General features: G+C 41.2%; 1 protein-coding gene across 1 annotated transcript; it reads right to left on the bottom strand.

The window, feature by feature from the left end:
• Nucleotides 1–135: 135 nt before the first annotated feature.
• Nucleotides 136–19,636, bottom strand: elac2 (elaC ribonuclease Z 2). The gene is made up of 25 exons (XM_080776158.1): nucleotides 19,181–19,636; nucleotides 17,405–17,466; nucleotides 16,477–16,527; nucleotides 16,197–16,267; nucleotides 15,451–15,515; nucleotides 15,254–15,311; nucleotides 15,082–15,150; nucleotides 14,057–14,179; nucleotides 13,132–13,187; nucleotides 12,409–12,467; nucleotides 12,241–12,313; nucleotides 11,469–11,581; nucleotides 11,141–11,239; nucleotides 10,777–10,915; nucleotides 10,315–10,400; nucleotides 9,771–9,892; nucleotides 8,979–9,075; nucleotides 8,667–8,805; nucleotides 8,502–8,540; nucleotides 8,039–8,148; nucleotides 6,519–6,615; nucleotides 5,984–6,104; nucleotides 5,053–5,131; nucleotides 3,470–3,614; nucleotides 136–1,511 (listed from the first exon to the last, which is right to left on the bottom strand). The coding sequence occupies exons 1-25, from the start codon at nucleotides 19,433–19,435 to the stop codon at nucleotides 1,260–1,262; spliced, it is 2,580 nt and encodes an 859-aa protein (XP_080632284.1). The 5' UTR covers nucleotides 19,436–19,636; the 3' UTR covers nucleotides 136–1,259.
• Between the last annotated feature and the right edge of the window lie 4,986 nt (nucleotides 19,637–24,622).

Raw genomic sequence — 24,622 nt, 5'->3', positions numbered from 1 at the left:
ATACAGATATTTTTACACTTGTTGAAATGTCCATGTTTCATGACTACAGCAGTGTAGTGTTTTATGTTTTGCCAAACAATATCAGCCCTTTTCTCCCTTCAATATGCAGTACAGATAAACATAGACTGCATGAAGTGAGGTATGTGGTATTGCTTTAATCTTTTGAAAACAAAAACAATATGCCAATTACTTATTCTATAAACACGGCAATGCAAGAAATATACATGCTTTCTGAAGCCACACATACGAAAACAAGTCTTTTAACTATACCACATTTGTCAGGTTTTCCAACATAATTAATTAAATTAATCAAACAAAACAACTCATGTGGTTAGTAAAGTAAAAAAGTAATTGTAAAGGATACGTTCTCTGTTTTTCAAGCATATTGCCCTGTTCTTTGCCTGTATATTATAAATAAAATCAGCCAATCATAGACTTGTACTGAATGCTGGAGAATAAGCAAGGGGAAATCTTTTTTTCTGAGACATTGCACACATGTCTAACACTACAAAAACTAATGAATCAGTATTCCCACAAATTAAATATAAATTAAAATATGAATGTCAGAACATAGGCCACATAGGATATGTGAGCTTGTAGATCTGCAATTTTAGCTATTTTTGCAAAAAAGGTGAAAGTGGTAGAAGTGTTTTGTTAGTCAGAACTTGATGCCAACAAGTGTTACCACAATGACTTCCTGGTGAACACACTCTGAGAAACATAACTCTCTGTTGCATCTTCTCACTATGTTTAACCACATGAACCACACACTACTTTGTGCAATCGCTGCAGCACATCCCAACCATGTGTGAACCAACTGCCACACTAGATCTTCAGAGCCACGGGAATGACAGCATGGGTTTGTGATCATTGTTTTGGAAGAATATAGGAGACATGTCTTGACTATACTGTGAGATGTCCCTGTTGGTCGGACGGGTACGACTTTCATTAACTACCCAGGATTCGAGTGCAGGTACACTGCGAGAACGCTGCCATTTTCACTGTTGAGCTGTACTGGAAGGTGAATTGTCTCCATTCTAGTTTCATGCAATACTTCTCATTAACCAGTAGGTGTCCTACTTGACAATAGGTCAACTATAACCACCGAAATTAAGACAAAATAATAATCATTTAGTTATGGATTGAGCTTTTAGAATGGCTGTTTTCAGCACACTGACACACAGCCCAGCATTAATCAGGCGTAAGGGATAATCATTTTGGAAAAACAGCGATCCTATCCTTTACATTGAAACACTCTGCTAGTTAGCTTTAAGTCTCTTGGCCTCTGTGTTCTCTGGCACTGGTTCCTCCTGCTGGCGTTTGCCACCGTGTCCCTCCTGGCCCGCCGCAGACAGGGGCGGCTCCGTGCCGCTGGCCGTGGCGGCGGCCGTCTCGTCTCGTCTAAGCTCCCTCTTGTCTCTGCGCTCCTCCATCATGCCGATCTCTAACGCAAAGAGGGCTTTGAGGGCCGGGATGAGCCTGGGGATGAGGCCGAAGTCTCTGAACCGGATCTGAGTGGGAATCGGGGTGGGGAGGAGAGGTAGAGGAGATGGAGAGGGGGAGAGCGGGAAAGGGTCAAGAAGAATTTAGAGCTGTGGTTTTCAACATACCAACGTACTATACTGTATGGGAAATTCAAAGTTTAGATTATATTTCTTAATTTGGTTGTTTGCAAGTTTATTTGTAAACCAAATAAACATGCCTTATACAACAGGTGTTGGGGCACCTAGTGGTTCTAGATGTGGTTCTTATAAGGGTCTTTAACTCAGAGTACAATTGGATTACAGTTCAACAAAAATAGTATCAAATTTGGGTCTGTGCTCATATCAAACTGGGGGTCCTTCATCTGTGTCATTTTAGATTTTATATACTGTGTACATAGCAACAACATAGCCTTTAAACTGTTTAGAACAGTGGTTCTCAAAAATAGCAGCTATACAAGTCACTTTGTGCCGCACTGCAAGCTTCTGCTATTTTTGAAAAATCTTTCAGATGGGAGTCTGTGCCAAATACATCATTTTGGGGTGACTTGGCACAAGTCAGTAGTACTACTGGGATCTACTGACTTAGGCCTTTGTAGAGTCTGCCCCGGGTCTTAAATTAAGACCCATGCTATTTTAAACATTAGCTTTTAAAATAGCAGATCTACAAGCTCATAGCGCGGCACCAAATGCTGCCCTACAAGCTTGTAGATCTGCCATTTGTTTTTTCATTGATATTTTTATTAGAAGTTAGGCATCAGTATATAGTGTCATTTCAAACACATCATATACGTATACAATGTTGTTATTTAGATATACATGGAATAGAGCACTGAAGTCTACTTTCAGTAGAGGGCGCCAATACACAGGTTCATGTATTTGCATGCATTGTAATCCCCATAGGGCGATATTAGGTCGCTTCATAGTTCATATAAGAACTGTGTTTGAAAAATAAACCGACCACCCCGACCTTTCTGTCAGGGGAGTGGCTGTGCGTCGTTAATGATGTCCATTCATATTTGATACAGCCAGTTTCTGGAGAAAATGGAATTAATGTGGCCGCAAAAGCCTTGAAACTACATATGAAGGCAATGTCGCTGCTAAAATACGTCACGCCCAGCTGTCAACACATTGCGTTCCTGAGATTCCTTGTTGACGTAAGCTCAGCTGGTGGTGACTCGACTCGTACTAACCACGAAACATTAAATATCAATAAAATAAAAATAAACGTAATTAACATTCAGTTTCTGTTGTGCGACGGGCAGATGCAGCAACCCCGCCTACCCGGAAATGTAGTCTCTGGATTGTTTGACTCGTTTATAACGCTTATTTTGTTACTCTTTGAGTATATTTGTACATTTCCACCTTCAGTCGATGCTTCATATCCATATGAGTGAAAAGGCTGGGGTGATCGGTTTATTTTTCAAACACAGTTCTTATATGAGGCGATCTAAAATCCCCCTATGGAGATTACAATGCAAATAAAAAGTACATGAAACTGGGGACTGACGCCCTCTACTGACAGTGATGTCAGGACTTCGGTGCTCTATGACAGCCGCCCTTTATAACATTTCTGATTAAACCATAGTTTATGTATGGTTTTTTAAACCCATACATAAACGAACATAAACAAAATCAAATAAAAGGTGCAAAAAGAGCATGGTACAAAATATCAATTAAAAAAAAGAAAAAAAAGAAAAAAAATGAGAACACATAGAAGAAAGAGGGAAAAGTATAAAAGGAAGGGTATAGAGAAGAGGTAGATCTGCTACTTTTGAGAAATCGTGACGTGAAATCTTTGAATATATATTCTTCCACAGCAAACTTTTTAATGGGGGGGTGGGGGGGGGCATTTAAACATATCATATTTGGCGTCCTTGACATGAAAAGGTTTGAGAACCACTGACATACAGTAGAAACATAAAACTGTTTAGAAGACATTTGTAGAATCTGGTCTGAGGTCTCAGTGGGTTAATGGGTTAACTCACCCTCATGTGGTCGAAGGATATCCCCACTCGGTCATTGAAGTCCTCACTGAACAGAGGGACCTTGGCGTAGCGCTGGCTGAAGTGGTTCAACATGATGAACTCTGCCTTCATCTGCATGCCGATGCCGATGGCCTGGGAGGTGGTGCTGTCCAGGAGAGGGACACAAGCATGCAGGCAATGAGACTAACACACCGTCACGATCAGGTGGACAGTATGTACATTTTAATGATGGGAAAAAGAAAATCCTGTTCCAGTGCATCTAATGGAGTTAGTCACAAGCTCTATGTTTCATTGGTTAACAACTTGGCGTTCCTATTTTGCGCATCATGGGCAAATAAGCGGAATCTTTCAAAAATAAAATGAATTAATTAATTCCAAAATTGCAAAAGCAGATGCATTGGCTAGTTTTTCAATTTATTTTTAAAGAATAACGTAGTAACTAATTGTTAACCAAACCCACTGAGAGACATAAAGTGTGATTGATCCATTAAAAAAACAAAAACAAGACAAATTGTATGGGGGAAACACAAGGAACTGCACCTGACAAAAATAAATCTTTGCAAAAGCCAGTTGGCCAAATCAATTCATTTCTCAGAGGCATTCTTTGATAAAAAGACACAAATAAAAAAGAAAAGAAAAAGGGAAAGAGAAATCAAAGGCAATCCTGGGGGAGAACGTACTGTAGCAGGTAACAAATTAGCAAAAAAAAAAGAGACTGCAATCTTAAAACAGCAGTGAGAGCGTTTCCATTGTCCGCTGCAATAGAGCTTTATCTCCATGTCAATAACAACTTTTTATTTCCTTGTGAGGGGAGGGTAATTTGTATTTCCAACGGTAGGGTGTTAATGCATTTGTGAACACAATTTCTCGTCGACACTCTGCTGCTATGGCTCCTTACTTTCCAAATAAAATAACTAAGTGAAGCGTGCTTCACAATTTCACAGCTTCAGGGTTTGCTCCCAAACTCTATGGATCATTTTCAGAAAAGGTTCTCAGACCCCTGCTCACCCTACTAGCCTGAGTTCTGGGAATCCGCTGAGGTGATGACACAGGAACCAGACACTTTAAAACATGCTCAAAAATAGGCAATCTACACACTCACAAGCTGTTGGCTGACGTGTTATCACAGTCAGCTTGTAGATTAGCTATTTTGGAAAATGTCTGGAAAAAAGTTTTGGACACACAGGGTTTTCATGACGATACTCCCTCTTCAGGGGTGGTTACAAATCAGTATAAACTGCTTTTCTTATTGTGTTTTGCTTTGTATATGAAGTGAGACCCACCCCTGTTTAGGGTGATGTTGCACTAAAAATAAGAATTGAACAGAACTGGTTCTGATTCGATTTCGAATGGAAACGTAAACATCACAAAACTTCATGGGTTCTGGAAAGGGTTCTGGGTTAAGGCCTATTCATACAAAAACAGAGATGTGTTGTGGGTGGGTGGTGAATCGCTTATCACTGCGGGGTGACGTCATGTCGTTTTTGGTGGACACCTTATCACCTAAAACTGGAGTATGAATAGGCCTTTAAACCTTCGTAGTGGAGACGTGCCATCAGACATGAACTGTGACATGTACATACCTATGTCTCTTCTCCACAGCCTCCTCCTCCAGGCCGTCTTCCAGTGTCGCCTCGTGAATGAGTAACGTTGCATCCTTTCCTTAAAATAAGGAAAAAAAAGAAAAACAAACTAAACGGAGGCATGAACATGAATCACACAGCCGGCTGCATAATACAATCTGACTCATACATACAGTACCACAGTGTCCAGTTCTGAAAATAGCTGACTATAGTTAACTATTAATTTTGAAAACCACGTCTAACCTGCCATCCCTATTTTGGGAGATACACACACACACACTGCCCGAGTGCCCGTCCTGTCCCAAAGGAAATCAATAAAGCAGCCTGTGTGTGTGTGCGTGCGCTGATCTGCATGAAGAGCTGATCCATCTATAATGATCAGACATGGGACTCGCTACTCGGCACGGTCAGGATTTACTTGGACACAGTCCAGTCCGGTTATTGACACAGTCCATTCCCGCTATTTAGATGGAAGAGTCAATGAAGTTTTGTCCCGTAGGAACGCTTACGAGACCCAAGTGATTCATCGTCTGCTTTGAGAGCCGATCGATGGCAAAGAAAAGATATTTCCGCAATTACGTAAAGCAGTGGTTCTCAACGCCGGGTCCGGGGACCACGAGAGGTTCCAAATGGACACTCATATGTCTGTAACTCTTGAGAGTGTACATTTGTACAGTCGCAGAGTTAAATTAACACTGGTCCGTGACCTAATTCATATCAAAATGGGGTTCCTTGAAATTACAAAGGTTGAAAATCACTGGTCTACTGCATTTTTAATTTAACTCGGAATATACTAAACGGATACGTGAAGATTTTACTGTGTATATGGATCTCTGAAATGACAAATGTAACACTCCGTATACGGTTCTGTATCTCTAAATGCAGACGGAGTAAAGTGCCAACTATGTTGGGTTGAGGCGTACTGACTGACCCATGTGCACCAAGGCATCACAGGGCATGGTGTCCCCAGAAAACACCAGCTTCCAACCCGACTGGTGTGTGATGCTGCAGGCGTAGGAGCTCCAACAGTGACGCACCAGGCACGCCTGGACCTACGACAGGAAGAGAGACCTGTTTGACGTTTTACAGTCATGGGAGAAGTAGTACTACTCCGATTTTACTTAAATAAATAAAAGGATAGCAATACCACAATGCAGAAATGCCTGGCACTATTTTACTTGGGTAAAAGTACAAAAAAGTATTGGCATCAAATCAGCTTACAGTACCAAACGTAAAAATATTATTACATAATGCTCCATTAGTAATGCATTAACATGTTAATCACTTTAATGGCAGCTGGGAAAGGTGGGGCCGACTTTAAGAATGTTGCCGTGTTGCTGGGTAGATTAACCTATAATGATACATCATCATGAATTCACTACAGTATTTGAGTAAAAGTACTTTCTACCATGTCTACCAAATCTGCACTTTGATCAAAGAAAGCTTTGATGTTCCACAGTCCACACCTTTTCCAGGTTGTTTTTCTTCAGCAACTCTTGGATGATGGACTCTGTCTTATGGCTCACCTCTGCTCCTTCACACAAAGACTTGTTCGGGACAAAGCTGGAAAAAAAAAAGCATAAAATCTAAAAATGAATGCACGGAATCTGTGTACATTATGTGCGGTTGCATGTCGAATCCATCCGTCCGTCTATTCTTCATGTATCTCCAGAACCGCCAATCCGACCAATACGCCCATATAAAGGCATATACAGTATGGATCAGATTGTCCAGAGCCACAGATCCGACCGCTATGCCCATAATGGTCAAGTGCATATACGTGCCCAAAGGACAGTCAGGCACCAGTCTAATACATTATAGATCTTTACAACTTAAGCCCTATTTATTGGATTGCGAGGACATGTACACACGTCCTAGCGCATTTCCATTTATATCAAACGAGAGAAAAATATTCAGATTTTTGTTCGACACATGCACGCTCCCGTTCACTTCCCTGTTTACCGCTCAGAAAGAAAGGCTCGTATCCCCTAATCTAGGGAGCTCTCCGTGGTTTTGACCAGATGGATATACTAAGCTCTTCATTTCTGACTTCAACATGCCTCTCGTTTAAAATATGAACGCGAGGGATTATTGAGCGACTTTATCGTAATCATAGCGAGGTAAGCAAGCAACATTATTTATCCCGGTATTTGTACGGAACGGAAAGGGGGGGGCTTTCAGAGTAAAAGCTGCCATATCTGCGCGGCACACAGAGCTGCTATTTTGAAAAGAATCCCGGCGCTGATTGTGTTAATATCAAGCCCTGATCACTATGCTTAGATTCCTTAATAAAAAGTTTCGAAAGTGATTAAAATAAATAAAGTTCAGTTTATTATATGTGCATCTTGTATTAACTTGCTTGTTTGTTCATAATAATATTAAGGTCACATGGTTTAGTTTGTATACACATTACATATGTCATCAATCCAGGAGTTATTTTATTTGTGTTCATTTTTGAGTGGTGCAACCATTCCCTTACGGAGCTATGTGTGTGTGTGTGTGTGTGTGTGGGTGGGTGGCTGGGTGCGTCTGAGCACGAAAACAGCATGGTTGTTTTTCACCACCTGTGCACAACCTAACACACACAAAAACACACACGCACATATTAACTGTATATATGGTGATTTCAGGTGTGCCAGTACAGTGACAGTACAGTACAGTAGAGGGAGCCCCACACGGTAACTCTGTCATTTCTCAACCGTTTCGGACACGGGGCGGCTCGCCGGAATCGAGGCCGGCACCCTGGTTGCGTTCATGTAGGTCAGGATCCCCCCCAGGAACCCCCACACAGAGTTGCACCACTCACTTCACACGGGTGTGATTTTTTTTATTAGTTAAATGTTCCCAAATGTTTTTCTTCTTTAAAACAAACGGTGAAGGCATTGGTACTCAGTGGTCTCTAGGACTACAGAAACTTGATTGGGTCCAAACATCTGGCATGGGTCAGGCTTCTAGCCTCTAGTTATACGAGTGTGTGTCCACCTACTTGATATGGCTGAGAATCTCCTCACAGTGGTCGTGGTACTGGTTGAGCCAGGTCTTGATCTGGTTTGGGCCCATCAAGTATATGGGCCTGAAGGGCTTCCCTAGAGTCTCCTACACGGAGCACACATCACCACGTCACTCGCATGTAAAAGACCCACTTATATTAGTGATACATCAAAGCCCGAAAATAGCCCCTCTGCCGGGTCAAGTCACTATGTTTGGCACATGACTTATGAATTAAGGATCGACCAATTGGGATTTTTGTCAAATACTAGACTTACCGGTAGTTAAAGTAATAGATGTTCTTTATTCTTTTAAAATATTATTATTATGAAAACTATTTACAAGGGTTTATACAGGGTTCAGAGAAGCTTATTATCATATATGCACGCATATGGAGCTGGAACATTAGATTGTGCAATACACTCATTATGTGTAGGATTTAAAAACAAAAGTGAACTGACCAGCGCTCTTTTCCTCTGGTAGAGCAAGTTTGGCAGTCCCTGGAATAACACACACACACACACACACACACACACACACACACACACACACACACACACAAGGAATGCAATGAGAGTCGGCCAGGATGAAAATGATTACTTCAGAATTGGCAAACGGCTCCCTACCGTGTGATGGTCAGCGTGCATGTGTGAGATGAACACCGTTGACATGGCGGACAGAACTTGGTCCACGTTGTCCCCGTAGTGTCTGCACAGCTGACCGAATATCCCCTCACCACAGTCCAACATCAGCGACTGACTTTGGCTGGATGGACAACAAAGTCACCATCAGTAGTGAAAGAAGAACTCAGATTTGTGTACAATATTTCGTCCCTGCCGAGAGCTTTGCATTCTGTACTTTTATTTTAAAGGCCTAATGCACAACAAACTGGGGGGTCCTTGAAGTAACAAAAGGCTGAGTGAATATGTCTGCTGTACCTGATATTGACTAATGTGCCGCTAACATTCCTCAGTTTCGTTGGGACTGCAGATCCTGTTCCCAGGAAAACCACCTCTGGATAGCTCTCCGCTTGTCCTGCATGAGAAACAACACGGTTACACAAACGTTACAACCTGCTCCTCAAAAGGACCACGACCAATGGTACCATTGTCCATCAATGATTCGAATTAATGAAGCCTGCTCTGTAGTTCGTCGTATTGCTGTTGTGTAGTTTGTCGCATGGCGTAAAATACCACATCTACAAGATTGTGAGCTTGTAGATCTGGTATTTGAGTAAGTAGGTATCTGGTACTTTTACCATGCGACACCGTTGTACAATGGAGTATTAAGTATAATACCTGTAGGGCTAGTTTATATTTGGACATTTCCGCCAGTAATGACATGCCCAAAATATGGTCGCCAACAATGTTTTAGTACATAACGTGGTGGCAGTGTGCAGGTGAGGAGCCTGCTTATCCAGGGAGAATAAATGCACCACGTAGCTGTGCGTGTGTGTGTACATCTGTAATCCATGCAACTCAAGAAGCGTTCGCCCCACCGACTTCAAAGTTGGCACAGGCATTCCCACACCACCACAGGGAGTGCAGTGCCTGGTGTCAAGTTGGTCAGATACACGGTTGTCCAGATGGTGCTTAGTAAAAGAAAGAAATGTGTTCGTTTGAGTGGTGGGTCCCTTTTATCACCGCGGCGTGACGGCATGTTTTTGGTGGTCACCTTATCACCTAAAACTGGAGTATGAATAGGCCTTTACTGTCCAAAACACAACTCACCAGACAGCAGTGCAGAGTCAGTGGAGCAGAACTGTCTGCACTCCTCCACTTCTCGCATAAAGTCTGGGACCTCTGCAGCTTCTTTCACAAACTCCTCTGTGTCACAAGAGGGGATCGCATCTCTACATATCCACGCACACCCACACGCATACGAGCACACACACAGTCACACACACACACACACCACAAAACATTGGGGGAAAAGTGACTCTTAAAGCTGCAATCCATGTGATTTATTTAGATTTGTCAAAAGAAAAGCAGGGAAACCACCTCCACGGGTAAAATAATATTTTCATAATCATCATCATTAATTTATTAGGTTAAAATAATGAAAATTCATTAAAATAGTGTATTGCAGCTTTACATATCTCATTTGACCTTGGCAGGACCTTTCTCCTACTTCTCTTGAGAAGTATGACAAAAGGAAAAAGGTCTGAGGGTCAATTCAGTGTTCCATTCCACAACGTTTTCCGTGACTAGACCCGCCTCGGAGTTGTGGAGAAATGTTTGTTAAACAGCCGGCGGACGAAAGTTCAAAACCAACCTTTGCCATTCCATCACAGGTCTGAACTGGAATTTCAACAGGCACTCGGCTCTGACGGTGGGGACGTGCATGTCTGCCTGGCTCTCCTGGAGAACAACAATAGAACTCAGTATCTTACCAAAAAAAGAAAGAAAAAGAGCACACCCAATCACTGGGTGTGGGGACAAGTTTTATGGGTCCATTTTTGTATCCCACATTTTGTTTTAAAAAACAAATTAAAATATTTGTGGAAAACAAATGTTTAAAGAAGTAGTGAAAATAGCCGATCTGCTATTTTCACTAGTGTGGGTCCCGGGTGAATAACTCATCTCTGTTTTGGGTCACGGGCTAAATGTTTGGGAACCACTGACTTAGAATATACGGTAATACTGCACTCCAAAAAATCTAGGGGCACTAGTTCAGCTTCATCACATGCGAAATGATGCGACGTGTCATGCAAGAAAGTCCAACTCGGTGCATTACCGTTGCTTTGTAAGGCTGCAGGTTTGGAAAGATTTCTGGGTGAATCATATTGAGCTGGGCCTGAATCTTGTGGCTTCTGACGTTGTGGACAGTGCAGGTCTGCTCGTTGAGTAACAGATGCTCTGTGGTGGAGGGGAACCTAAATGGTAAATGGTGCATTTATATAGTGCTTTTATCAAAGGCGCTTTACATAGATTTTGCATTACATTCACCCCTTCACCGCACCAACCTGCTCATTGGGAGCAATTATGGGGTCAGAGTCTTGCTCAAGCACTGGTTAGCTTGTAGATATGTTCTTTTGGCCAGAGACAGCATTGTACGACACAAAAACGAATTAGGTGTTACACTGTAAGAAAGAGTGTACCTCTCCATCCACTCCTTGTATTCATCCGTTTTCAAGATGGATTCCGGAGTCATGTGGACCACCAATGCAGCAGGGTCCTCACTCCCCCCGGTTTGGTAACTACACAAGACATGAAGACAAACACACAGACAAACCATTTATTTACTTCATAAATAATAATAGTATTAATAATAATGAAATAAAACAAATCCAATACCAATAAAAGCTACAATAACAGCATAGGAAGAACCACACACACACACACACACACACACACACACACACACACACAGTCAGAAAGCACTCAGGGGAAACCTGTCCCTTCTGCGGACTGCACAGCGTTTTTTACCTGCCTAGGTGCTGATCGTTGCAGATGGCTGTGAGAAACTCCTTAGAGGGACACTCAACAATGATGAAGGCTGGTCCCGGGTCAGTGGGAGTGCAGACCTGCTCGGGCCGGATCTACAGAACAACAGATATGCAAGCATTAACCACATGAATCCTTGTATCCCTATTCTGGGCATGGCATAATAGGTGAACATTCTGAAAAAAATAGCCTGCATCCAGGGATGGAAGAGTTAATCGAACAAATCGATTTAATCTATTATTAAAAAATAATCGATAATTGATCATTTAATAACATAATCTATTAGCACATTAACTGCCAGGTATTTAATAATTACGCCACTGCCAGTGTTTTTCAGTGAAAACCTATAGTTTATTTTGAAGGCCCCACATGACCCACGATGTGAACTGGATGTAAACAAAAGCTGTGTGGAGGAGTGGGTGATCGTATTTTCTTTCACCCGGAAATTACATTTTGAAATGGTTTATTTAGTTATGGGCTGTTGAATACAACTCATTTTGACCAAAAACACAATCTGGGAAAATAATCTGAGATAAATGTATTTTTCTAGACGGCTTGCTCAGATTATTGCTCATTCGTGACATCGAACACGATAAAACAAAAACAAAAGCAATGGCATGCTTCTCTACAGACAGTGAGAAAGGAGTACATTTTAGAAGGTTTTTCCCACGTTTGGAGAAGGAAAGAAAACACCAATTTAGGTGGGGAAAGGGTGTTAGGACTAGAAGTCCTAAGATGAAAACTAGATCACTACCTCTTTCCCGTCGTAAATGATGCTTTTCCCATTCTTAAGCTGTTTAATGAGTAGGCTGATGGCTGCTGTGCCACTGCAAGAGACAGAGAGAGAACAAAATCCAAACGTTTAGTGAGAGAGCACATTAAACAGTAATGTACTTTTGTATCTAAAATACAGTCCACTTACACAGGCAGACCAAGCTTCTTTGCTTCAGGGACCAAAAAGTTTCCTTTCTTGGGGTGCAGCTGAAATGGGGAGAGAACATTCCGTTGAGAAATGTAAATGTGTTGCAGCGGATCCATAAGCTCACAACGTGTGAGTTTAAACAAATTGGCTATTTTCAGCATGCGACACCATCATTACAAGGATAATTTCTGTGTGTACCTCGTTTATACCATGTAAAGGCCTTTACACACTGCGGTGTGACAAATAAATGATACAAACATGCTTAATACTAGTGTTGTTTGTTTATGTGTTGTGTGATTCCTGTGTCCTGGTGGCTGCTTGTTAGCACAAAGAACATTTCTGTAAGGACTAATTAATCAACGTACTTACACACTTTTGGGCAAATATTTCACCTCAACACTATTCATATAGCTGATGCACCATTCATACAGGTTGATGTATGTATGTATGTATGTGTTTTGCACAACACCATTGTGCCAGAAAGTAGAACATTAATTATAACATTCAAAAAAATATAGTGGCTAAGAAAATAATGGATAGTTAAACTGTCTGTTCTGTTCACATGGTCTCTGTGTATATTGTGGATATTTGTGTATTGGATATCTGTCCCAAATCCCAAACTGTTCACAAAAATATATTTTGGGCTAATTTAAGCATTAAAAAAAAAAGAAAAAACGATGTGTAAAGAGTAAAGACCATGAGAATAATTTTGATATTCAGTACCTTGCAAACAAATGCCACCACCAAGGATGCATCTCTGGTTGTTATGGGATTTCCACCTACATTCAAACAATATTAAATATGCATAAAACATTATGTATACGTATTACACAACAGAGGTTCTCAAACATTTTCATGTCAAGCACCCCCAGATTGACATGTATTTGGCAGCAAACCCCCATCTGAAATGATTGGTTCGGATGTTGTGCCAGGGACCCTCTCAAAATATATTACATCTTTTGAAAATAGCACGTTTACTTTCCACCTGACAGAGACAATATAATATTTGTGTTCAAGGCAGGTCAGGTGGGTTAGTGGTAAAGGTCCATGCACACCACCACGGAGGTTGTGGTTTCGAATCCACCGTAGTGCTTTGTCGGGCGTCTATGTGAACACAATTGGCCCGTGTTCGGGGGAGGAAAGCCGGGGAGGGTGATATTTGTCACTGTTTGTACGTACTCCTATGGGCTGGGGGCGGGCGGCACCTGTCAGCGTGGAGTGTTGGGCAGAAGGAATAGGACGAAGGCTACATCCTCCTGCTGGGGGCTCCTCACTGGCTAATGTGTCAGTAGGATATGGCAGTAGTGACAACAAAGAAATGTGTGTGGCACTGGGGAGGAATCAATTGGCATAATGAATGCCAATTGATTCCCCCTCTAAATTTAGAGGGGGGTGGGGGGTAATAATATATTATACCATATATAAGCATCTTCGTGCATGTGTTGTGTTCATTATTTTTTCGTGTGTAATCTTAACATGTTAAGTGTCAGGTGCCTGTGTATGTGTGGGGTATGTTTATTTAAATATTATTTACATATATGCAAATATACTGTGTGAGGGCCCCCTCCTCCATTGGCATTAAGAGATAAATCACAGTGCTCTAGAAGTCAAAAGCATTGAGGAGGACCATGTGTCCCTTGGTGCTCACCTGGACTGCCAGACCTCCTGTCCGTGCAGCTGTTGGTATGAACATCCTGGTCTCCTGCCTTCGTCTGGGATGTGCTGTTCTGTGTCCTGGCTGAGAGGTTTGTGCCGCTGTCTGTCGACTGAGCTGCAGAACAATGGCGATGGCGACACCGACAGATTCAGATTCTTAAAATCTCCACACACAGCCATGGCTGGTGGTAAATGGTGCATTTATATATATATATATATATATATATATATATATATATATATATATATATATATATATATATGGGATTGGCTTGAAGTGATTCTCAATGTTTCTTTTTAAGGAACCCCCCCGATCCCATTTTTTTATCTGTAGGACCCCAATGTACATTGTAAAATCTTCAGTCGTATTATAACTGTACAAATGGAATCAAATACACCCGCTGGGGTGACGGGGTCCATTTGGTCAAACCAATGACAGTCCATTTAGAACTACTACAGGGGCAGTCCGGACCCCCTGTTGAAGACCACTGTTTTAGTGGTTAAGCAGTGAGATATATATTACAGGTATACATACAGTTTAGGTCCATCCAGACTCTTAGAAAGGTAAAAGCTAGCATAATTATGTAATAATAGATAATTAACTTGCACCCAAAGTGTATTTACACCTGTTACAAGTGTCTCATCCAACATGAGAATGGCTCCACCTGCAGGGCATGAGTGGTGCTGCCATTTGGGATGAACGTGGGCACATGAAACGGTTTGTTTACTAGTATTTACTTACTACTATCTCCAGAATCCTTGACATTGATCGATACATTTACATTTAGATATCGCTCATTTACTTACTACTAGCTCCAGAATCCTTGACATTGATCGATACATTTACATTTAGATATCGCTCATTTACTTACTACTATCTCCAGAATCCTTGACATTGATCGATACATTTACATTTAGATATCGCTCATTTACTTACTACTAGCTCCAGAATCCTTGACATTGATCGATACATTTACATTTAGATATCCCTCATTTACACTAGGTATTATAACTCACCAAATAAGGGCACTTGAAAGACCGTCATTGTGTCATCCGAGTATGGCTCTTCGGTATACGGTCGAACCGCTGGGAGATTATAATAAACACAGTAAATAAAAATGGCATCATCCACCCAACAGATCACTGTTGATGATGGACCATCATACGAGTCTGATTAATGTTAACATACATAGTTTGATGTCTTCCAGTGATCCCGAAAACACCTTGATGGCATTCAGGTACTTCTCCTTTTTTATTGAAAAGGGACAGACAGACATGAGGAGAAAATATGACATTAAATTAAAATCAAATTTGGTGGAAACAAAAACTATATGACGTATATTAGTAACAGCAAAATCCTTCCCAGAAACACGCTCATTCACTCACCAGCTGCGGGGGTCCAGAGAGCACACACTCTGGGACACCAGTGTCCTTCAGGGTCAGTATCATCCCTGGAGCAAAGAAAGCACAAGTCATCATCACACAGCTGGAAGGTGGATGCCATCAGAATGTTTAACAAGCCTGTCGCTGTCCTGATGACACATACAGGCCTCCAAACAGGATTATTATTTCTGTGTATACTGCAGTGCTTCCCAAACTATTTAGCTCGAGACCCAAAAAAGAAATAAGACGTTTGCCCGGGACCCAATCTAGTGAAAATAGCTCACAATGCAGAGCGAAGCGGCCCGTTATGAGCTTGTAGTTTGGCTATTTTCATGACGTCTTGTTTATGGAATTTATTTTATTTCTTAATCATAGAATTTAGTTTTTAATTTGTTTTTGGGAATGTTTTTTTTTTTTGTGTTTTGGAATAATATCATTTAAGAAATATGGGAAACAAAAAATCAAGGGACACAATGTGTCCGCGACCCACATGTGGGTTTTATACAACAGAGAATTTCACAATGTGACAAAAAGTGAATTGGGATTTCAAATATAAGCCTGATTTATACTATAGTATACTATACAAAAATGTCGCTCGCCAAAAGTAGCCGATCAACAAGCCCACAACACGTTCATGAGTTCTGTGAGCTTGTTGATCTGCGTATCACCACCGTATAACGAGAATAACTTCATCACAACACACAGCAAAACTGTGGGGGATTTAATAAGTGTCGGGGTTTGTGCCAGACCTGATAAACCCCCAACATTCGGCCAGCTCACTCTGGTCAAGAAGATGTTATCCAGACGAGCAGCTTTCAACCTGTCAATAGCAAAACAACACGGAAGCCATTTTGTTAAGTGTCTGACGGGTTCATGGTGATTTCTTTGCATTCACAGGTCCATTTGGTTCCATTTGTACACTGTCAGAATTATGGGGGTCCAAGCATTATATGAATTATTATACCAAACCGGGGGTCCTTGAAATTAAAAGGTTTGAGAACCATAAACTATAAATCAAAGCAGGCTTACTTGTGTTCCTGCATGAGCTTCTGTGTGCCTTCACCACAGTTGAACAGGTACCTGAGGTAGTGCAGAGGAAAATAAGCATTTATCAGAGGTGGACAGAAACTTAAGAGGTACTTTTATGTTACTTGAATATTATTTGATTCTTTATACTTCTACTCCACTACATCTCAGAGGGACATATTGTACTTTTTAGTACTTGACTATAATAATGATTTGACAGCGTCCTTTACTAGTTAATTTGTAGATATAAATACAAAACATACATTTGAATTACCGGTATGTATTATTGTAGTACAATTCTGAACTGTTTGTAACAGTATTTCTACATTGTGGTAATGCTACCTTCACTTAAGTAAAAAGTAAAAAGTATTTTTCCCACTGCTGGTATTGGTAAATGGTGCATTTATATAGTGCCTTTATCCAAGGCACTTTACAATGATTGTGCATTCACCCATCCACACACCGATAGAAGAGGAAACCATGCAAGGCACCAACCAGTGTCTTTCTCAAGGACACTTCGACAGTAAGTCTGGGGGAGCCTGGGATCAAACTGGGAAGCTTCCAGTTCCCAAAGCGACCGAGGGGAAAGGAACTGGTTGGAATAATGTGTTCCTTCCACGCGCTACGTCCAACCAGGGAAACTCCCCCCTATCAGGTGTAAAGGAGCAACTTGGACACTCAGGCATGAAGGAAGCATGAGTTCAAGTCCATTGCTCTCCCCATGTCCCCCATATATGGGGACTAGGTTGGTGGAGGGTGTGTAGAGCCCAGGATCACATAAGATGATTGACACAGGGGTGAAAAATGGGTTACAAAATCGTGGGATAATAAATAAATAAAAATAGAGCCATTGTGGTACCCAATTTCTATTTTAATGATGTAAAACAACAGAACAGAGTACTTCTTTCAGCACCAGCGGTGATATAGTTACCTGTTGAACTCCGAGAAGACATAGAGTGCTGAAGCGTTGCCCCTGCTCCCTGTAGACACCACCTGCAGGTTAGTCAAGTGTATGTGCATCTGTTAATCAAACTGATCAATTTACTTTGATAATTGACTTTCATAAAAATAAATTAAATATTGATGTATTATGGATTTAACAACGTTTTAGCAGGGGTCATCAATTATGTCCGTACACGGACAAATGTGTCTTGGGACACTGAAATGCACTGAATGTTAGTCTTTTTCTTCAGAATATGTATGACAGTATGACACTGATTTACTGTATGTACAGCACAGTATGGGTGCGTTCAGAAAATTCACACTGAGCACACTGGTGTGCCCTTTTGTCGTTCAGTGCACTTTTCAGTGCGCGTTGTCGTTCGAAAATCTAGTGTGCTGCACCCCGGGTGTGTGAGTGAGTGCCCGCACTGACCGACTCAACTCAGAACTTGGGGTTGTTCAGTGTGAGTTCACTGCAGTATCTCGAGCGTTCCCCGGGAGCGAAAGCTAAGCTACTGTAGCTAAGCTAAGCATTTAGTACATCACCACCATACAAGTGTTCATCATTGGCCCATGTTTAAACTGGTTAAAACGACCAGGTTTTAACTGGTCGTTCGTAAATAAGCCACACTCTGTGCACTCTGTGACGTGACGGCCCGGCACACACACAAAACTGAGCACATCCCCGTGCGCATATCCGAACGCATCCCAAGGCACATTAGGACGAAAATGAAAGCCTGGTACCGAAGCTAGGAGTCAACTAGTACTAGTCGTGGTTCTTAAATGTTTTATTTGCAAGGAACCCCATAACTCTGAGAGTGTATAAAATACAAAGCAACCATTTTAACACTCTCAGAGTTAAATACCTATTATGGTCATTCATATGCTGCTTTATCATGTGTTTCTGGTAATATTATTGTCCACTGTCGGTAGTGCTGTCGCCTCACAGCTAGAAGGTCCTGGGTTTGATTCCCACTGGGGACGCTGTGGGCACTAGGGACGTGTTCCCTCCTCCGCGTCATCAGTGCCCATACCCGAGGCAGGGTTGGCGAAAGGGCCTTTCTGTGTGGAGTTTGCATGTTCTCCCCGTGTCCCCTAGGGTAGGTACCCTCACAAAAACATGCCATAATCCTGGTCTCTAAACTATCTTCCCCCTGGCCAGCCGGGGCGCCTGATGGAGGGGAAAATAACTGGTCGGAAAAATAACGTGTTCCTCCCACGCGCTACGTCCGGCCGGGGAAACTCTCCCCTGTCAGGTGAAAAGAAGCAGCTTGGACTCCTCGTGCATAGAAGGAAGCATGAGGTCAGTCCGCTGCCCCCCCCCCCAGGTTGGCAGAGGAAATGTAGCGCCCAGAATTACATTACATAATTGACACTGGGTGAAAAAATGGGTTACAAAATTGTGGGATAAAAGTAACATTATTATAATAATAATGACCACCACACCACAGGCCAGCTAGCATGGTGATGACCTTTGCTTTTTAGATATCAGAGGTTTGTGTGCACATTATAAAATGTATTTTACTCTTGCTTGCTTTTTATTTTCAACTTAGGACCCCCAGACTTTCGCATGCATTGTATATCATGGGTAATGGGGCCCCCACATAACTCAAGTGTATGGAACCAAATTAACACTTTCTCAGCGTACAGACCTGTAGGGGTCCATCTATAAATCATCTAGCCGAGGATCCCCAGGGGTCCTTGAGAAGCTCAAAGACTCCTCGGGGTCCCCGGACCCCATATTGAGATTAAGCAGTGATGTTACCTGAAGGTAGACAGTGGACGGGCCATGCATGTCCCCACCACCAAGTCTCCTCTTCTCCTTGGTTTTGACATGCCGAAGACTAGTAGTCTCTTTGATCTTCTTGCCTTTCTTTGAATTCATCATAGTTTTGATATTATTGGTTTTGTTGTCATTAGTCGCCATTGATCGTAAGAACAAACAGTTGAGAAAACGATGGTGATGATCATTGCATGATCGAAGACTGATTGTTTTCACAACATGTAGCAACGCGTGCATAATAAACACCCTCAAAAACACTCAACAGGGTTTGGCCTTCAACAACAATATCAGACACGCTCTCAAATGTCATCATCATTACCTATAAGCGAAAAACAACTATTAATCTACAATGTGTGACGTGTGTGTGAATCGTCAGAGTAATACAAGGATACTGAGGTATGAATGTGAAAGGAGAGAGAAATGGACCCATGTGATGTTGTGGACGGTTTTTCCGGCGACTATTGATGACGTATACACTTCTGAAGGCCAATCGCAGGAAAGCCTGCCGCTACCTACTGGCCCTGGATTACTGCATCATGGTAAGTATTATTGTCTTCAACAACAGACCGAAGGCGATGGGGACTAATCTCTGACACCGATGCAAAATGTTGCACTGGATGCCACAACAAACATTGGCTTTCAAAGTATGCAGGATTGGCCCGTTTTGAACAAAAAGCCTTTCCATTAGGCTATAGATTATTTGTCCTGGTACCAACAGAAGCCTGGAGAAGCTCCTAAACTGATTGATTGATTGATTGAAATCTTTATTAACAGTTTGCAGAATTACAGTACATTTCAAGCACAAACTCAATACAAAGACTGTTAACTGTGAGTGGACGACCCAATTAAGCCTTACACTTGTTTACAACAGGGTCCACATTGTTCAATTCATCAAAACATTTAGAGACAAACAAATAGACACTTCTATGTAGTTAAGTAACTCCTCATTTATAACACATATACCGGTAGTCAGGAATTCACTCCAGGTCTAGTGGTAGTGGATCTGGGACTGACTACACCCTGACCATCAACCATGCTGAAGATCCAGGCGTTTACTACTGTAGCCTATGAGTCAAGAGTCAAGACTATATCAACAGTGTCTGGTTGTTCACACAGTGATACAGAGACGTACAAAAACCTCCCTTAATAAAAGAGGAAGTGACTGTAGTTCACTAGGACCTGCACTGTCATAATCACTAATGAATGATATAATATTTCTACAACAAAATATATCAAAGGAGTCATATTCATGTGAACTGAATGTCAGGGCTTTATTTATTCATGTGTATGATGTGTTTTAATTATCTTGATATTGAAGTTATATTCAAATATAATAACATTACAGTATAGTAGGCTAGTTAAGTATTGTATCTTTACTCACTATGTAACCTTTTGAATGGATAAAATGACATTTAGTCCAATCTGTATGGTAGAATGAATGTGTTATATACGGTACGTCAGGGCTGGACTGGGACAAAAATACGGCCCGGTCATTTTCGCGTGAATTTGGCCCAAACCAGCCCACCACAACCAGCATGCAGATAGCAGAAACTCAAACTATACCGCCAAATGATGGCAAAAGGATTCAAGATAGAACTTAAGAGGGTATATTTGTCACTCACTGATACAGGTACAGTGAAATTATCATGATGGCACTGGCAGAATGGCAGCATGCCCGGTCCTTTCCTGGTGGCCTGCCACCTATTGGCCTGCCTGCCTGTCCAAGTTCATATTTAGCCTACTCTTTCACTGGGTGTGTGTGTGTGTGTGTGTGTCACAGTGTGTGTGTGTGTGTGTGTGTGTGTGTGTGTGTGTGTGTGTGTGTGCTGCTGTAGGCCTATACCTAAATAACTCATTTTTAGGGGTTAGGGCATTGTAAAAAACGCAAAAACTAATAAAATAAAGGTAAAAAATAAAACAGCAGGGTTCCTTCCCGACATATCGCCCCCCTGGGGGTCAAATTGAAACTACGCCCATGGGACAACAAACAAGGCCTTGAGTCCAGCTGGTATACTCAACAAATTCTCAGAATGCTGACACACACGCACACACACACACACACACGCACACACACAAACGCAGTCACTCACGCACGCACGCACGCACATACACACACAGCAAATGATAAACCAGCAACAATGGAAATAGATATGTGGCGGAGGCATAAAATAAAGGCCTTTACAGCAAAGAGAGCAGCAGCAATAAGGCAAAATTAGGCAAAATAAAACCTAATGGAGCAAAAGGAAGCAAACTACCACGTTGCTCAGTCTACACAATAGTAAACATAATAATAACAATAATCTTCATCTTCATCAGCATAATTTGTATAGCACTTTACAAAAGCTTCAAACAAGATAACTAAAGAACAAGAAATAAAATGCCTACAGTAATGTCAACTATATGTTTTTTATCAGCTCAAAATCTGTTATTTTTATCAAGGTCATGCAATGAAGGCTCATGGCTGGGCATTAGTCCACCTCCTGATGCACAGGTGCAAATTTCCCACAAGTCTACGAATTCCCAGCATTTGGTATCAAGTTATCAACACACAGTTTTTCCAGTCATCGTCGATAAACGTTCCACACAAATATGATGGCGTGTAGGCATGTACGGTAACCACCACATATAAGGACCCTCATCAAGGAAACAGTGTATCTCTCTGTCCTCTCTGAACCATCAGGATGGTAAGATGTATTTCACTGACTTATTCAGGGAAGAAGGTTTGATGAGACAAATTATCTATAGTTCAATATGAAGAGCTATTTTAGTCTAGGTCTATAAGACTAGGCCTAGTAGGGCTATTTATGCAACTTCTCCTGTGAGCTTAATTTTATTGTTATATAATGATCATAGGTCTCTTGTATGTTATGGCAAAATTGTCATTATAACTAAGTTGATACAATATTGGTCATTGTGGCCAGTGTCAGAAGACCAGCACAAGAAAAATCACATTTCTGTCCATTTATTTTATTGTATAGCCACTACATGAAGTGGTGTTTGTCCTGGGTCTCCTGACCCCGGTGGCTGTGAGTTCTCTGCCACTGGACTGTCATGACGTCTACAAGCTGGACAACAATGCTACCACTGGGGTCCACACCATCTATCCTGTTGATGATGATACTGCTGTAGAGGTCTACTGTGACATGGACACTGATGGAGGGAAATGGACGGTACGATTATTTCAATGTCCTGCAGACTGTCTTCTGTTACTGTTATGTCATTCGATATATTCTGCAGAAAATGTTCACCGAATGCATTGAAAGAGTGTGAAAAGTCATATCATCACCATGTTAATTAAATAAAAAGACTTACCAAGGATATAGGAGATTTGACTGAATAGACCAGCTGATATGATCACAGTGCTTGAATGCTTGTAAACATAAACAAACAATTATTTCCTGGCAGAATGTCTATGGACGTTTTCACAATATAATATTATGTCCAGGATATTAGCTACCATACTGTATATCTAGCATATTTATAAGAAAATTCTACATTTATAATAGTCAATAACAATCTCAATAACAAAGTGTCCCGTTCTTCCAGATATACGGTTAATGAATAATAGACTTTTTTTGGTTGATGTCATGATGATTTGGTCTACAGTAGATATACTAATGACTTTGATTCTTATTCACATCGTTTGTTTTGGTGTCTATGTGCCAGATTAAAAGTAACTAATATTGATTTCACTTTTAATATTGTTTAAGTATACCCATCTATTTTTAACACATACACTCTCCTATTGATGTTAAGCAAAATAATAAATAATAATAAAAAAAACAGTGGATTAATAGGCCAATAAGTCAATAATTGTTATTTTATATTTATATAACAAAGCTCTTGGTTTTTCACTTCCCCCTCTCTTTATTATTATAAGGTTTTTCAAAGACGGATGGATGGCAGTGTGTCATTTTACAGACCCTGGGACACTTACAAGAGAGGTTTTGGCCATGCTGATGGAGAATACTGGCTAGGTGAGAGAAGCTACAGTATGTTGAGTAAACAACAGGAGGAGATCGGTTGACAGACATAACCGGAATATTGAAGGAATTTGTGACAGCTTTCTTGTACCATTGGTATAATATTGTTCATGGACAACACACAATATGAATAAATGCATAAATAAATGTATATTAAAAAATAATTGTCTTATTCCAATCAAAACCAGTGCCATCTTTTCACAGTCAGTCAACAGAGATTAGTCTTATGCCTATCATGTCCTTATGTCTTACTGTAGGGCTGGAGAACCTCTACTATATGACTGCAGGGAAAAGAAGCCAGCTGAGAGTAGACATGAAGGACTTCAGTGGGAACAGTGCATCTGCCCAGTTCTCCTCCATTTACATCGACTCAGAGGCCTATGGATACATGCTGCATCTTGGTCATTACGAAGGTGGATCAGCAGGTATGTTAAATAAGTAGAAGTGAGCCCCAGAAACAGGAGCCATTTCAGCCCAACAGTAGCTCAAACCCACACACATACAATTATTTTGGAATTAACTAGTGGTCTAGTAAAAATGGTAACATCCCATTTCTGAGGGGTACTTTCACAGCTATAGCAAATCTACAAGCTCACAAGGGCAAGGCAATACGGTCAAAGAAAAGTATAGGCTGTAAATAGCTAAGTTACAATTTACGTTTTGGTATGATGATAATGTTTTTTTTGTTATATTAGTTTTTATTAGATTTTTATAGACATGACAAACATAGACATACATAGCAACGACACATACACCAGACTGTATATAATATAAATATGTATATATAAATATAAAACGAGTGGGGGCCTATCGTATGATGATAATGTTGATGATGATGATTGATGATGATGTAGTCATTGTTCCGCACTTACCTTCCCTTTTGAACTCTTTCCACACAGGTAACTCACTCTCCTATCACAATGAACGGAGATTCTCCACTCAAGACCGAGACCAGGATGGCAGTTCTGCTCATTGTGCTAGAACACATCTGGGGGCGTTCTGGTATGGTCCAGGTTGTCTTACTTCAAATCCTAATGGACTTTATCGTTGGGGAGTTGATGCCACACATAGTGACAGTAGTGTCATATGGCATGCATGGAAAGGTTCCAACTATTCCTTGAAGTCTATCAGTATGAAAATCAGGCCAGTAGCCCCAAGGGAAGGTGAGATCGATGAAAACACAGATGAGTAGCAGAACAGTCCTGTCTGATAGGTGAATCACAGGTCAGGACTCCGATCTGTTGAGCCCATTATAATGTATTTGTCACATGACAACGGTGATATCACTCGGTTCTGAAACTCCCTTGGTTCTGACTCTTGGATTAAATATTGTGAACATTAAATCATTGTTTATTTCATTTTACAAAAACAATCCAGGTTATATTTGTAATTGCAAAATATGATTATATTATGGGTTCAATGTCTGATATTATTTCCCATG

Source organism: Protomyctophum bolini (genome assembly GCF_963924005.1).
Source record: "Protomyctophum bolini genome assembly, chromosome: 11".
Classification (NCBI taxonomy): domain Eukaryota; kingdom Metazoa; phylum Chordata; class Actinopteri; order Myctophiformes; family Myctophidae; genus Protomyctophum; species Protomyctophum bolini.
Note: the sequence above shows the minus strand (reverse complement) of the source record. Positions and strands in the feature narration are given on the sequence as shown.

Coding starts and splice junctions, on each gene's coding strand:
- elac2 (XM_080776158.1), bottom strand. CDS start 19,435: ATGCACGCGTTGCTACATGTTGTGAAAACAATCAGTCTTCGATCATGC. Junction 10,401..10,776: donor TGCAGCCTTACAAAGCAACG/GTAATGCACCGA, acceptor GTTGTTCTCCAG/GAGAGCCAGGCAGACATGCA. Junction 8,541..8,666: donor TGCACGCTGACCATCACACG/GTAGGGAGCCGT, acceptor GTGTTATTCCAG/GGACTGCCAAACTTGCTCTA.